Source organism: Exophiala aquamarina (assembly GCF_000709125.1).
Source record: "Exophiala aquamarina CBS 119918 chromosome Unknown aczIA-supercont1.22, whole genome shotgun sequence".
Classification (NCBI taxonomy): domain Eukaryota; kingdom Fungi; phylum Ascomycota; class Eurotiomycetes; order Chaetothyriales; family Herpotrichiellaceae; genus Exophiala; species Exophiala aquamarina.
In genome coordinates this window covers 166,968-181,705 of record NW_013550566.1, presented here as the reverse complement: position 1 = coordinate 181,705, position 14,738 = coordinate 166,968, and the positions used below count along the sequence as shown (strand labels likewise).

The following is a 14,738-nucleotide window of genomic DNA, read 5'->3' as shown; positions in this document are numbered from 1 at the left end:
TTAATTAGGTTAGAGTGACACCTGTTCGACAAGCGACGACGAACACCAAAAGCGTCAGGGAGATGGGGTGCTCCCGCCTACGACCAGGCAGTGAGGACTCAGGGGATGCTGAGATACGAGACATACTTAGTGATGCGCCAGAAGGACTCCTAGCTTTGGTCAGGCGAGATTGCATGGTTCGTATCTCCAACAGTTGAAGCCTTTGGCTTTCTTTGACACAGGCTTTCCAGGAGGTGAGATGTGTTGACGGTACATACCTTTTGGTTTTCAACGCCATGAGGAAGTAGGATAATAGCGAAACTTGAGCGCTGGGTTAACGGTATATCTTGCCTTGGCTTAACAGTCTGACGCGTGTGTAGAAGTAGAGTCGATACCATCTGGTTGAGACTGAAGAGGATAAGAAAGCAGTAGTAGTCCATAGATAGAATTGGGGGCTCGTCGTTGTGCTGGACCACTGCACGTGCTCTATGCGAGTAATTTCACGTGAAGGGGACGACATAGTGTCGTACTAACTTACTGGGTACTAGCGGCCATTCCTAGAGGTATTGCTAGACTATTTGCGGACTAGTGGAGGGGGAACTATGATGTAATTCCCACCATGGACTACGAATACCTCTATGGGTGCCTCTCAGTCTCTGTACCAGATTCTCCCGGCTATCCTTACGACTAGGCACGCGGGTAGACCAGACTTGGGCGTTGACTCAGGTAAGATGTCGAGCTTTTAGGCGCAGAGCCGTAGTTAGGATAGGTGCCCAGCCTTCCGCCTGGCCTCCCCTCCGCTCCTTCTTCTCTTTTCTAGGCACGTGACCTACGGCATCAGCCCCGCCTTCCTCAACAAGTTTTTCGTCTCAATTTTAGCCGCCTCCAATCTGCCGCAGTTTCACTTGGTTGCCTCGAGACTCTGATGGCACTACTATCATACCTAGCGCTACGTATTTCTCTTCTTCTCAACAAGTACTCCGTGCAGCCAGTGTAGTGTGTCGATGTGTAGGAGAACTCGTAGCTAAGCTCATTTCCCTCCAGTCACGGCCTCAACAGCACAACCACACGCATCCCACCGTACCCCACTGTATCCCAGGCGGTGCTCAGTCATTCTTCATCTGCCTACGTAATCTGCTTGCTGGTTGCATGCACTTCAAGCTGCACCGCAGAACGACGGTGGGCTGCTATCCCAGAGCATGTGAGTCTCGGCCATGTCTTTTATCGTACCACTTTTTCTCTGCCGGTTGCCCCGTTAGTTTGACCTAACTCGTCCTCAATCATGCAGATAGACGTTTTCTGCGAAATCTACGCCTCAACCGACTTGGAGCTCAACCTTTCCGAACGAACCTCAGAACAAGAAGAACAAGAGGCACGAGCCCAGCAACACCGGCTTCATCAGCTCCTCTCTCGTGTAGAAAAACATTGACAACCACCGCAACCACTACCATGGCTCTCGACATCGAAGCCGCTAAAAAGGCCGCCGCACAAGAAGCTGTGCGCAACCATTTCCCCGAGAACCCGCGGTTCGTAGGGATCGGATCGGGCACGACGATCGTGTACGTGGTCGACGCGATCAAAGAGCTGGGCAAAGACGTGTCACGCGTGGGCTTCGTGCCTACCGGCTACCAGTCGAAGCAGCTAATCATCAAGGCCGGACTGGTCCCCATCGAGTTCGACGCCTTGCCCGACAACGCCATGATCGACGTCGCATTCGACGGCGCCGACGAGGTCGATGAGGATTTAAATTGCATCAAGGGCGGTGGGGCGTGTCTGTATCAGGAGAAGTTGGTCGCCATGCGCGCCAAGCAGTTTATTTGTGTCGCAGGTATGTCTATGGTTGGATGAATGCTTGTGATTGATCGTTGCTACGATGGGACTAGTACCATTGGTTGGTACGATAGCTAACCGTCCCGCTCGGCAAATGCTAGATCACCGCAAGCTCCAACACCGACTGCTCACCAAGTGGCCTACCATTCCCATCGAAGTCGAGCCCAAAGCTGCACGACAAGTCATGAAGAGACTCCGCATGCTGGGGAGTCGAAGTCCAATGGGCGAAGGCCCCCACATCAGAGAAGGCCACATGGCCAAGGCAGGGCCCATCAAGACCGACCAGGACTTCTTCATCATCGACGCCCCGTTCCCCCATCCCTTACTGATCGCCGAAGACGTCGCCAATGGTGAGCTCGGGGACGGCGAAGAAGGGAAATGGGAGGTAGAGAAGCTTGCCAGAGCCATCAAAGATATCAACGGCGTCCTGGGTGTCGGTCTGTTCTGTGGTCCCACGGGCCCCGAAGCCAATGCGGCAGGCGTCGTAGGTGGTCAACGGCCCGTCGCTTGCTATTTCGGCATGTCTGACGGCTCAGTCACCTTGCGGAGAGCTCGGGAGAAGCGACATTCCGTAGTCGCAAGATATCCGCCTCTGAGACCAGTGATTAGCATCGAAGCAGATTGTGCTGCCGCAGACTCATGACAAGCCTCTCCACGTTGAAAGGGCTTGCGTAGCCGATAAAACCAGGCATTAGATCCCTAAGAACAGATGTACCTTTCCAGCCTCAAAACATCATTTGGCTTTCCGCTTCACCTCATTTTCTCCCAGTTCGCGAATGAAGATTCCTATTGACCCTTCGGTGATTTCGTCCTTTCCATCTTCGAACCCAGGGCTGGTGGCAGTGGCGAGGTACTTCCCATTCGAACTGAAAGACGCTGCAGCAACACTGGAGTTCAGCTTCGGATAGATCCTGATCCTTCGCTTGGCCACCGCATCCCAGATCGCCACCACCCCGTCACCACCTCCCGTCGCAAATGTGCCATGCACCGGGTGGAATGCAATCGCGTTCACAGGGTACACGACATCCACATCGTCGATTGGTTGGCGATGGCACTTGAAGGCATATTTTCTAGCCTGGCTGTCTCCGCTGGGATCGAACCACTCGACTGCGACACGACCCTCGATGCTGCTCGACGCGTAGCCCTCGTCGTTCGGCATGCAGTCAATCGCGCGCGTCATGAACTTCAGGCTGCTTTCGCGGCGCTGCCACGGGTCGATATCCAAGCGGTTCTGCAGCGAGTTTGTAGCGGATGACTTGCACTCGGCGGCTAACGTCTTGAGCTCGTAGATGTGCAGTGCGCGGTTGGCCATGGCGACCACTAGCTTGGAGGGCGAGAGGGCGAGGGAGAAGGGCTTGGAGGGTAGATTGATGGTTGCATTTATCCACTCTGAGTTCGTGTTCGAGTTCGCTTCGGCAGATCCAGGGTGGATATGCACCGTCGAGTCCCAAGCGGCCGAGATGACGAGTGAGTGTTCTTGGCTGTAGACCACGGATCGCACGCCGTTGTCGTGGGTGCTGAGAACCGTCTGCGAGCCAGAGGCCACGTCGATCCTGGATAGGGGACACGGTCAACAGCTTGGTTCTTGAAAGGGGTGCAGACGTGACCTACCTTCTCACATCCCAGTCCAGGCACGCTGTGTATAGCTCATTATCGTCCTTGCCGAAGCACACGTCGAGGACTGGCGCGCGGTGCTCGTACTTGGCAAGCAGAAAGCACGTTTTACCGTCTGTCACTTCATATAGGTATGCATGCTTGTCCCAGGAAGCTACGGCAAAGCGTGGGGAATTGGGGTGCGGTGAGAACCTCAAGGACGAAATGGCATCGGCGGGCAGTTCTGAGACCACGAATTGACCTGCAAGCGGCAGTTAGTAGGTCTTTAGAATGGAGCTCTGAGGGAACAACGCACTGCTCGACATGTTTGGATGTAGTGGCCTCTGTATGGCCGGGCTAACAAGTGGCGCGTGGTTGGGTATTAGTATCTTCGGTTTATGGACGAGGGCTGACGACAAAAACGGGAGGGACGCACTATTCTGCCGGCTGTCACCGCCTGTCAGTAGCAGCCTCGTTGGACAGGGTGCCAATGACGACCAAGGACAACTCCGGTTTCTATATATTCGACTTAATCGTTGACAAGTCACCCTTGATCTGAGTATGAACCGCTTGATTCTGATTCTGAATGTCCATGCAATCGTATTACAAAGCGTAAATAATCTAGCCAGGTTTTATGTCCGGACGCTATGCGAGGGTTTCTCTAAATTCTGCCGGTAGAGAAGGGTCGCTGAAAAGAAAAAATAACAATTATAAGCAGTCCACCCCACGGTGAGTGATGGACGATGAGGTTGAAGGTGCAATAAAAGTTCGCTTGCTTGATGCAAACGCCCACTCGAATCGCGGACAAGAGAAAACCCCTACCAATGCAAAATCATACCATGTCCTTCCACTCCTCAGGCACCTCATGTTCAGGAATCATTCGTCTTAAATCTTTCAGCACTGCTTCACTCCCTTTCTCAACCACTGCCAGACGTGGCACGCGGAACCGATTCCCACTAACTTCCAATATTTTTAATTTGCCAGGTTCTTTGGCGGATCCAATAAAATTGCCAAACAATCCAATCCTTGCGGGAAGGCTTTCGATTTCATTGTTGCGGATGTCAAGAACCTCTAGGCCTCGCACACCCTCGGTGTCAATGCTGTTAAACCAGTTGTCCGTAGCAAGGAGCGTTACGCAGTTAGGGAACCATGCCCGTACCCATGGAACACGTCCGGCCAGTCGATGGCATGATATATTGAGTTCGGTGAGGGCAGGTGCCTTCATATAAGTGGTCAATGCATCCAACGACGTAAGCCCCGTGCTCACAATGTACAAACATTTGAGACTCGGGAGGAACAGCTCAGACGTGAGATATTGGGTTGGATGCAGAAGTGGGTTGTGACTAAGGTCCAAGGATTGCAATGAATACTTGAGGGCTGGATGAGAGAGTAGCTCATACGGAAATGTGGCGAGATCGTTATTTGATAGCTTCAATGTGTGTATCCCGCCACTGGAGCCGTCGAGATCAACATCATCAGGGCTAATGGTGGTGAGAGATTGGGAAGACAGATCAAGGATTCCCTTGGATGACTTGTGGCGAGCCTGATTAGAGTTGCTGGTGGTTTGGCTTCCTGACGACACATCAGCATCCTCATGTTGCGTCTCGAGTTTTCTTTCTGCATCTTGCTTAATCTCTGCCGTGCTCATAGTCAACAATTTCTTTTCCCGCAGAGGATTGCCGACCAGGGTGAGGCTGCTCAACTCCTCCATCAACGCGATCTCGGGGTGGATAGTCCTAATGTTGTTGTGGGCAAAATCCGCGCTCTTTAAAGCCTTCAAGTCAATGAACCCAGCAGGCAATTCCTCCAACTCGTTCTCAGATGCGAGAAGGGTCTGCAACAAAGCGCATTTAGCCAAGATTGGTAGCTTGGCTAGACGATTAGCATTGACCGCGAGCGAGCGAAGACTAGGTAGGTCCAGTGACCCTCCACCAATCTCCTTCAGAGAATTGTGAGAAGCGTCAAGGACGCGGAGGCTGGGAAGGCTCATAGCGTCATCAAAGAGCGTATTCACGAGACAGTTCTTCGAGACATTGAGATCTGTGAGAGGCAGACGCTCAAAAAGCTCCCATTGGATTGAAGTCATCTTGTTGCCCGCAAGGTTGATCGACTTCAAACTCCTCAGGCAACCGAAGCTGTCCCCATGGAGGCCAACGATATCGTTTCCATGGAGATCTAAGGTTTGAAGGTTGTTGAGTTGGTGGTCACCAAAGTCCAAGATTCCATTCAGAATATTTTCGCCGAGCATCAGTTCTTTAAGATTCCGGACTTGCCCAATAACTTTAAAGGCGTCATTAGTCAACCTGTTGTTACTCAAGTTCAAGATTTGTAGTCTCTCGAGTTGACGGAGGCCAATTGGAATTGCAGATAGCAGGTTTCTCTGCATATTGATGTGTTCCAGTCCACCAAACTGGCTGGTTTTTTCGTCGTCATTCGTCATATCTTCTGGGGAGTAGTCTGGAAATACTGCCTCTTCGAACTGATCGATCTCGTTATCTGCTGCAATCAACTTGATTAAATCTACCATTTCCGACCATTTTGCCGTGCTGTTGTCCGACTCGTACATGTTCATAACTTCTGTGGGCATTCGTTTCAGACTCATGCTTGCGATATTCAGAATACCGGATGTTACAGCTTGTGCGATTCGTTTCCGTAGGAGGCCTTGACTGTCCTGACCGGGAAGGACTTCGTGCTCAATTCCAACCACAGGCCATGGCCGTCCTGATATTTGCTGATGAGGTACATCCTGTCCTATCTCCAGTGCCTTTCTCTTCGCAGCCTTTGCTTTCGCAATGGTTTCTCGCAGAGCAGCCGACGACCTGGGTGAACTCTTCGCTTCCGCGATCCCGGCAACAGGTGTTTCGGTTTTGGGAGGAGCTTTTTGTTTCTTGGACTGCGCCGAGGGGGGCGTGGAAGGCGCGATCGCATTCTCCCCTCTCGTTTTGGCTCTTAGCAGACCAGTACGCTGTTCAGGTTCAGAAACAGCCAGCTTGGTAGTCTTGGTCCCAGTCGACGTCGGAAGATCTTTGAAGATGGAGGCAAGCGAGGGCTTTCCAGAAGACGATGTGTGTCCTATCGTCTTGCTACTATATGTCGGCTTGGACTTCATGGCTGAAACCGGAGCGTGAGCTGCACGCGTCGAGTCAAGCTTCTGTTCAGGGGCTCCCAATGCGGAACTCACTGATCGTTTGGATTCATGAGGCAGCTTTGCGATGCGTGAACCGCGACCTCTGACAAAAGCTTTGGGCGGTGTATATATGTTGCCAGGTGAAACGACTGGGGGCAGAGCACCGACATCCTTGGTCGGCGACATCCTTCCCGGGGGTCTAAATGGACGTTTCGATGGTGAGTCTGGACGTTGGGCCGCCGGTGTGTTTGGTCGAGATTCTCTCATGCTTGATGCTGGGCGGTTTGGAGGAGGCATGGAAGTATCAGTACCAACCAAGCTCGGTCTTCTACCAACGGGGGATGGACAAGGTGAAATCTGTGATAATGTTTCGATAGTCCTCTCCGATAATGAGGGTCGAGGCCGCCGCCGCTCCTTGAACTCCGCTCCGGAATTGTCCTTGCTGGTGATGCTTGGATTCTCATTCCCATCTTCGAAAACTGGGAATTCCGAGTTTAATCCGGGGGGAGTGGTATCCAGTGACGCGTTCTGTGCGTCTCGAAGGGCATCTCGAACCGGCGACACGCTTCTTGGTCGGAGGGGGCCGTCAGACCAGGCATATCGCGCCTTAATCGAGTGGTTGAATGTCTCTATCAGTGGTGTCTTTGATCCTGCTGGACGTGGAAGTGTCGAGTTCTTTCGCAGGTCGTCGTTGTGAATCACGGGAGCTGTAGAACTTCTAGCAGTGAGTCGCATGTTGTCGCTGGAAGGCATAGCACGTGGCATGGGCAGACGGGACAGCCGTGGAATGCTGGCCCGAAGTGGAACGTTAGACCCATGGTCCTGGTCCATGCTTGGATATATTGGTACGCGTTATCCGTTATTGGGTCTCTGTATGACTTCCGTTCCAAGAAGGTAGATATATTGGCCTACATGGAGTGCCAGAAAGTTGGAACTCCAGGCATTGGAAGGACGGGTATTTGGAGTCTCCAGTTGATATCGTCGAAGCTTTCAAATGTATCGTTAAAAAGAGGAAGACCAGCTCATAAACCGATGTTGACAGCGGGAGATAGGGGTTCAGAGGCTCGTCGTTAGCAAAAGCGCGGCCGTCGACGGTTTCCTAAGCGACCATTGCGCGACTAACCATTGGGAGACTAGTTGCTGCTGTAGTCGCGTCAGAGACACGCCCAGCCTCCTTCCTCCAATAGCGGACTCGAGAGTGGGCCCGTATCAAGCCTTCTTCTCGCAGAACAGCTGCTGCCAGCCCACCCACCTCTCTCACTTTCACACCTCGCTCCCTCTTCTCTTCCATTCGCGCTCCCAGCCATCCGTCTTCCGGCCCATCTCCCAAATCCTGACCACCAGGTCCAACCTGTCAAATATCTATCTCGAGTCCCCGTGCAGTCCCCCTCAACGGATTTTCCCAAGTACCCGATCCAAACACCTGGACCTCCCAAAGTCACGGACGTTCTCAGCATGTATCGTTGTGTGAATTGACCACCAAACCACTGTGATTTCCCTTTCCAACTCTCGACTCCACCGCTATCGATACCGTGCCGAAAGCCAGTGACTTCCCACTGACAGTGCTGATCGATCGCCCGCGAGCATCACACTGCCCCTCACCGCCGTCGGACTACTCGAGCGTATGCTGTGTGCAGCATTCAGAAGAGGCATCGAATAAACAAATTAATTATTGAGCTCTCTCTTCAATCGCCATGGCAGGTCTTCTGACTGAGGCCGCGCTGCAAGGCTCCCTGGTCCCTTCGACACCTCCGGCTCGTAGCCGTTCCGCCGACAGCACCACTAAATCAGCATACACTCCTCCTCCAATGTCTACTAGCATGACACCGCCCCCATCTACACAACCACCGCGATTCCACTCACCAATGAACCGAAGCAGCATCGGTCCCGCTGACAACTTGTTGGCTTCTCCGCCACACACAATCCAACCCAATGTTCTACAGGCTCTCCCAACGCAAGATGCTATTGACAAGTCTGCGGATATTGGGGAACTGCGGGATATGGCTCGAGACTTGATTACTGTGGTACAGGATGCTAGGACTTCTGCCGCACATTTCAAACTTCAGTACAACCTGTTGTTGATGGAATCGGAAGAGGCAGCTCAACGCGCCGAAGTCGAACACCAGATGACTCGACGGGAGATGGAAGTTCTACAGTCTGCCGAGACAAAGAATCGACCCTCGTTCTCTATGAACTCTCGGTGTTCTCAACCACCGACATTGCCACAAATCGAGGCTTTGACCAAAACGTGCAGATCGCTCGAAGATGAGCGAGATGAAGCCGAGCACCGACTTCAGCGAGCAAAGAAGTTGATTGAGATGGAAAAGGACAAATTCGACCTATTAATGGAGGAGAACGCTCTGCTCAAGAAACGAATTCGTGACAATCGAGAACACTTTAGCCGTCTGAAAAGTCTCTCCCCGACATACACCACCCCTCGCGACAATTTCACCACCCCACAGCGAAAGAGTGTTCCACAATTCCCTCAAAGCGCACCAAATCATTCAAACATCGCGGCGCTGCTAGCCGCAGATCAGGTTCTGAATGGTGAAAGCATTAGCGTACCATCGACACCAACTCGAACCCATACGTCAAAACTCAAGCGTGGCCATACTCGAGGAGCACATTCGCTATCCTCACTTCACACCACTCCGGCTCATCGTCGCTCTCTCACTCGTGACGGGTACCCTGAATCGATGATTCCATTCTCGGCCCCCGCTTCGCAACTTGTCACTGAGTCTGCCGAAAGAGAACGCCACGATAGAGACAGCACCATCTCGATTTCGGACGCTGAGGAGATTGACGATGATGTCCAACAATCACAGGCCAGTTCACTGGCGAGCGATATGCTGCGACGGAATCCTGCAAGTCAAGAATCATTGCGCTTGTCACAGAACGCCGAAAGATCCAGCAATCTTCTGCAGTCAAAACTTTTTGGGCCAGTCAAGAAGCGCACTCAGGGGCACAAACGCGGATCTAGTTTTGGCGAACCTGACGTTAAGGTGAAGAAAGCAAAGCTATCTCAAGGGGTTGGGCTGGGTATTGAATCCTGGAGTCAAGGTTAAATGAGGGGATTTGCTCTTTCGGAGCTGGAACGAATGTAATGATATCCGTCCCCACCTGCAGCTAGGAAGGGGACCTGTATGATTCAGAATCACGATTAGCTAGCTCGTTACTCAGTCATGAATGAAATGAAGACTTTGTCTCTCCAAATAAACCAATTGTGTTCTCGGGATTCGTACTTGACCATAGCTGGTATGGCACTTAATTCAGCAGCAGTGAGCAAATTCGGCGTTTAGAGCCTTCAGAAGACTCCTATGAGATGTTACTCCCGATCTTGTAAATTCGGTACTTGTGCCTCATGATACCTGAATGAAACAGTAGGAAAATTGCCGATGCAGAAAGGGGGTAGATCGAAGGGAGGACAGATCCTTCTCGTACTCTGCAAAAGAAGGCTTATCATCAGCCTTGCAGTCACATGACATGCCCTAACGCTTGGCGCCAAGAGTTAATTTGCACCACGAAGGGCAGAGCAAAAGTTGAGCAAACTGCGATCCACTCGCCCGCTTGACACACATACACACTACAACTTCGCTTCCCTCTCGCACAATCCTCTTCAACGGTTGTTCTTTTAATCGTCATCAGTCACAATGGCGATCAAGCACAACCAACAGCTTCCGAACAACCATTTCCACAAGGATTGGCAGCGACGAGTGCGCGTGCACTTTGATCAAGCCGGCCGCAAATCTCGACGTCGAGCTGCTCGTCTCTCCAAGGCCGCCGCCGTCGCTCCTCGTCCTACCGACCGTCTCCGACCCATCGTCAGATGCCCTACGATCAAGTACAACCGTCGCCAGCGCGCTGGTAGAGGTTTCACTTTGGCTGAGTTGAAGGTATGAATTTCTTCCCCACCGCGCTTTGTCATGGTCTGGGATAGCAAACAATTGGAATTTTTTGAACTTGGTGCAAATTCTGCGCACATGGTTCCACACAATCGAAAACTTGGAGCGAAGTGATAGAAAAAATGGGCGAGAAATGGAAGTCGGGGCCGCCGGTTCAATTCAATGCTCAAATATTTCACCCACAATGCATATCAAGTGATGCTGTTATGGTACAAAAGACTGACTACAATTTTCCGATGAACAGGAAGCCGGTATCCCACGCAAGCTTGCACCCACAATCGGTATCTCCGTTGACCCAAGACGCCAAACCACGAGCCAAGAAGCCCTGAGCCTGAATGTCGAGCGCCTGAAGGCCTACAAGGCTCGCTTGATCCTGTTCCCACGCAAGGCCGGACAGCACAAGAAGTTGGACAGCAGTGCCGAAGACGTCAAGACCGCCTCCGACGCCAAGAAGGTCGTCTCCGGCAAGCTCTCGGCCGTCCTACCCATCGACTCTGGTGTCGGCATCAAGCACGGTTTCGAGGAGATCAAGAAGACCAATCTGCCCAAGGGCGAGGAGAATGCCTACCGCAAGTTGAGAGTCGCCAGATCCGAGGCCAGATACGTCGGCGTCCGGGAGAAGAGAGCCAAGGCCAAGGCCGACGCGGAGGACAGCAAGAAGAAGTAGATTCGTTGATTCACAGGAGTGAGGGAGACAGTGCGAATCAAGCATGCATGGCACTTTGTCAAGAAATGAGCTGTATGCAGAAAACAAGTCTGGTGATGGCGGGAGGCCTTTCTACCATGCAAGTTTCACACACATTGAGAGGAGAAAATGGTGGTGCATTCCATCGATGAACCAAAACAACGGCACTGAAGGCATGGGGACGGGGAAGGATACCACTACTTGTCCTCGGGGCTTTTTAACTCCTTCAGAAGGGGTCCGGCGTCCAACCCTTTTTCGAGTGTCTCCATTTTCTCGAGTTTAGCACTCTCGGCTAGATGAAGATTCCAGAAAAGTGAGCCAATGAAAAGATGAAATCTGGAAACTGTGCTTTTCAGTTGCACTTTAATCCTTGATGGTGACCATAATGATGTGCAAAAGTCATGTTCATCCCGGGGGTATCATCTTTGATGCTAACTCAACACATCACCAACCAACCAGTGGGTCTTTCTTCATGACCAATCCGCCAGCGACTACATAATTCCATGCGATGCTGTCTGGACATGATGCGTTTCCTCGTTAAAGCTCGTAATCCTGTTCGTGACACAATATGACCCTTCATAGCACTACGCGTTTCCTCTTGCGCCTTCGTACAGGCTCTCCGACTGGAGACTCGGTTTCCTCGTCGCCTTGGAGCAGCCCAAGCACATACTCCGCCGCTGCCGCCACACCCTTGGTTGGGAACAAACTAGCAAACACCTCTGCCAGATCTCGCCCAGTCTTTGCTGGGACGCCGCTAGCAGCGATGCGGATGTTAGATTTTACCTCGCTGCTCCAGTCAATGTTAATGTCCCAGAGCAGGAGGATTTTCTTCTTGGGTCTCTTGGTTTCTCCCGGTACATTGATCTGCACCTGGGTTCGATGCAGGAATGGGAGCAGCATGATGGCGCCACGTTCTGTCAGGTGTTTCCCAATCTTGGTGTCATCTGAAGAGGAAAGGTTGTATTGAAGGTCGAGCCGGTGGAAGACTTTGGCTCGTTCAGTCGACGCAGCAAACCATTGACCTAGACCCCAAATCACACCGCCTACATCAAGCTTGTGAAGTGGATGGTCCATGCGCTGCCACACCCACTTTTGTATACCCACCGTTGGGCCTTTACGGTGGGGATGCGCAGCTGTGTAGATCCTGGAGACATCCTCTACTCGTGCGTCTTCAGCGTCCACAACCACTTCAAATGCGAATGTGAACGCATGAACAGGCCAGGGAGGAGGGGCTTTCAAGCCTAGTGTGTGAATAATTTTTGTTCGTCCTCTCACTTTCTTCGTTTTGGTCGAGGTGGTGAGCCTAAGATCACCAGGAGAAAACAGTGACAAATATTGCATGGCTTTCTCCTCATCCGCAGCGCCAACATTAGCGCACTCTGCAGTAGAAGGAAGGAGTAGGGACAAAACATCGTCATCGGCCTCGTCCTTCTCAACAGCAACATCCAGTCTTCTCACTTCCATCTTGAGTTGTTCGAGTCTTTCACGCAAAGTGCTGAGATTGGTGCCCTCTTCGACAAATCCTACCGGCAAATTGTCGGTTCCATTTTCTTGACTTTTCTTTACAAGGGAAGATGCTGCTATGTTCCGTGAATCGTCCAATTCGCTTTCCAAGGCTTCAATCACCAGAAGATCTTCAGCGTTCCGGTCGTCACTTTCTCTAGCATTTCGACCAGGATCTTTCGGTTTCAGAGGGCTGCTTGTAATTGGACCATCAGTCCTCCGGCGTCTTCTCCTGCCACTTCCAGACTTCGAACCTCTAGGACTACTGCTCGATGCTAGACCACGGGGCTTATCAGGCATCGTGCTAAGACCAAGCTGTACCGGTGTAGGAGGCAGATCGAGCTCTTCGCTACGATTTCTGGGCCCTGGCCTGGAGCCGCTGCTGGGTCTTGAGACTAGTATCGGCTTAAATATATAAGGGAGGGGGTCCGCCTCCCCAGTTGGGCTTCGGCGGGGTTGATTGACCGGCTGCTGTTCACTGGAGGCCGACCATGAGCGGGATGAGGGCTGTGTCTGATCTGGCGCATCAGTAGTTGTGGTATGCGCAGAATTAGTGGCTGTTTGGTTTCCTCTACTTCCACCCTCGCTCTGGTCCGAGTCATTCGCAGCAGCGAGAGATGGAGGAGATGCGGCAGCACTCAGAGTCTCCGATGGTTTGCCGGGGGGGCGCAGTATCTCATCTCTTAACCGTTTGGCCGTAGGCTTACTACTTGAGCGACTGGTAGTTCGGTTAATGAGGTGAGGATGCGACCGGGCAAGTGAACTCCTGGTTGGCGACAAGTATGAGGCGCGGGTTGGGGTCGTCGGCTGTTGATGCAAGGAGGGATTAGGATCGGTACCAGAGTCGGTCTCAGTTGTCGAACTGTCCAGGCGACGTCTTTTTGCCGGAGACCGAAGCATTATTGCCACATGCACCAGTAGGCAATGTTCTGAATTGATTTCCGAGCCTTGTTGTGTCTGTCGCAAAGCCGAGGGGTGGACGATTTGACGTGAACGCGTCGCAAACACGCGATAATTGCCAAGCCTCAATCATGTGACTCGGCATTCAATATGAGATCACATGCTTGAACGGGATACTACATCGCATTGGCTCCACCAATGGCGACTCATCCAATCTCCGTTTCTAAAGGCCCCGGAAAAGGAAGCCGAATCAATTAATACTCAAAGGAATCTCCTCGGTCCGTGTCTAAGTCACAATAATGACGCTCGGTGCCAGGTCAGATTTACGCCCGCGACGTCATGCCAGGAGGAGCCACCTCGATGGCCACTCCTCGGCTGAAGTCGACAGTTCTGTTGGCCCAGAACAAATTGGCAAGCTCTTCAGACTCAGAGTCCAGGTCCCTCGCGCGATACAAGATCGTTTCGTTTCCAGAACACTTCTTCCTGACACTGTAGGCGCTGTTGACAATCCTAAGTACTATTGTTTATTCTTGTGGCTACACAACCTCTTCCTTTCATCCATCATGTCATCCCTGGCTCGCACTGTTGTTCCTCTGCGAGCGATTGGCAGATCTGTTGCTTCGAGACCGGCCGCAACATTTCATACATCTTCCGTATGCCAGTCGTTGAGTGAAGCCGATCATGGTATGTGCGGATCGCTCTCTCATAGCCTGAGGTTACCTCATCAAAGGCCACTTACAACTCTTTTCCCAGCCCAAGACCCTTCATTCTCACAGATAACCAAGACCATACTTCTCCCAGCGCTGATACAAAACCCTGTTTGCTGACGCAGATAACAAAGACTCCCCTGACCGAGCGAGCAACATCGACCGCCACAAATCGGACAGCATCGAAAAGGCCAAAACGGGCAAGGGCGAGTGGAAGCCCGAGCTCGCCTCTTCCAGTGAACAAGCGATCAGCGGAGACAAGCACAACATGACAATAGAGCAGATGCAGAAGTTGGGCGAGAAGAAGTCTGAAGAAGGCAAGAATCCCTCAGGAAGTGACAGTTCGAAGAATTAGGTTGGCTGCTAGTGATAAACACGAGTGCTTTTCCAACTTGACTGCGGAGGAAAATTGATACTTGAATTAATGGTCCAGAAGCTTCAGACACTACTACTAGGTAGCTGTGGACCTCGCGAAGTTTCCTGTCACCAAGCATTTCCGGGCAAGATAAAGT

At 52.0% G+C, this 14,738-nt stretch overlaps 7 protein-coding genes across 7 annotated transcripts; 4 read left to right on the top strand and 3 right to left on the bottom strand.

Annotated features, from left to right (window-relative positions):
* Nucleotides 1-1,428: 1,428 nt before the first annotated feature.
* Nucleotides 1,429-2,452, top strand: A1O9_12282 (ribose 5-phosphate isomerase A; the record flags this gene model as incomplete). The annotated part of the gene is made up of 2 exons (XM_013398783.1): nt 1,429-1,807; nt 1,911-2,452. 2 exons carry the CDS (start codon nt 1,429-1,431, stop codon nt 2,450-2,452), a joined length of 921 nt encoding a protein of 306 aa, XP_013254237.1.
* A 90-nt stretch (nt 2,453-2,542) lies between these two features.
* On the bottom strand, nt 2,543-3,728 carry A1O9_12281 (cell cycle arrest protein BUB3; the record flags this gene model as incomplete). Its single annotated transcript, XM_013398782.1, has 3 exons — nt 2,543-3,362; nt 3,421-3,664; nt 3,719-3,728. 3 exons carry the CDS (start codon nt 3,726-3,728, stop codon nt 2,543-2,545), a joined length of 1,074 nt encoding a protein of 357 aa, XP_013254236.1.
* Nucleotides 3,729-4,234: 506 nt separating this feature from the next.
* On the bottom strand, nt 4,235-7,360 carry A1O9_12280 (uncharacterized protein; the record flags this gene model as incomplete). The annotated part of the gene is made up of 1 exon (XM_013398781.1): nt 4,235-7,360. The coding sequence occupies one exon, from the start codon at nt 7,358-7,360 to the stop codon at nt 4,235-4,237; it is 3,126 nt and encodes a 1,041-aa protein (XP_013254235.1).
* An 863-nt stretch (nt 7,361-8,223) lies between these two features.
* Nucleotides 8,224-9,594, top strand: A1O9_12279 (uncharacterized protein; the record flags this gene model as incomplete). Its single annotated transcript, XM_013398780.1, has 1 exon — nt 8,224-9,594. The coding sequence occupies one exon, from the start codon at nt 8,224-8,226 to the stop codon at nt 9,592-9,594; it is 1,371 nt and encodes a 456-aa protein (XP_013254234.1).
* A 585-nt stretch (nt 9,595-10,179) lies between these two features.
* Nucleotides 10,180-11,098, top strand: A1O9_12278 (50S ribosomal protein L13e; the record flags this gene model as incomplete). Its single annotated transcript, XM_013398779.1, has 2 exons — nt 10,180-10,422; nt 10,676-11,098. 2 exons carry the CDS (start codon nt 10,180-10,182, stop codon nt 11,096-11,098), a joined length of 666 nt encoding a protein of 221 aa, XP_013254233.1.
* Nucleotides 11,099-11,707: 609 nt separating this feature from the next.
* A1O9_12277 (uncharacterized protein) lies at nt 11,708-13,519 on the bottom strand (the record flags this gene model as incomplete). The annotated part of the gene is made up of 2 exons (XM_013398778.1): nt 11,708-12,627; nt 12,673-13,519. Coding segments are annotated over 2 exons (1,767 nt in total), but the record flags the coding sequence as incomplete, so codon positions are not given.
* Nucleotides 13,520-13,818: 299 nt separating this feature from the next.
* On the top strand, nt 13,819-14,581 carry A1O9_12276 (uncharacterized protein; the record flags this gene model as incomplete). Its single annotated transcript, XM_013398777.1, has 2 exons — nt 13,819-14,203; nt 14,361-14,581. The coding sequence occupies 2 exons, from the start codon at nt 13,819-13,821 to the stop codon at nt 14,579-14,581; spliced, it is 606 nt and encodes a 201-aa protein (XP_013254231.1).
* Between the last annotated feature and the right edge of the window lie 157 nt (nt 14,582-14,738).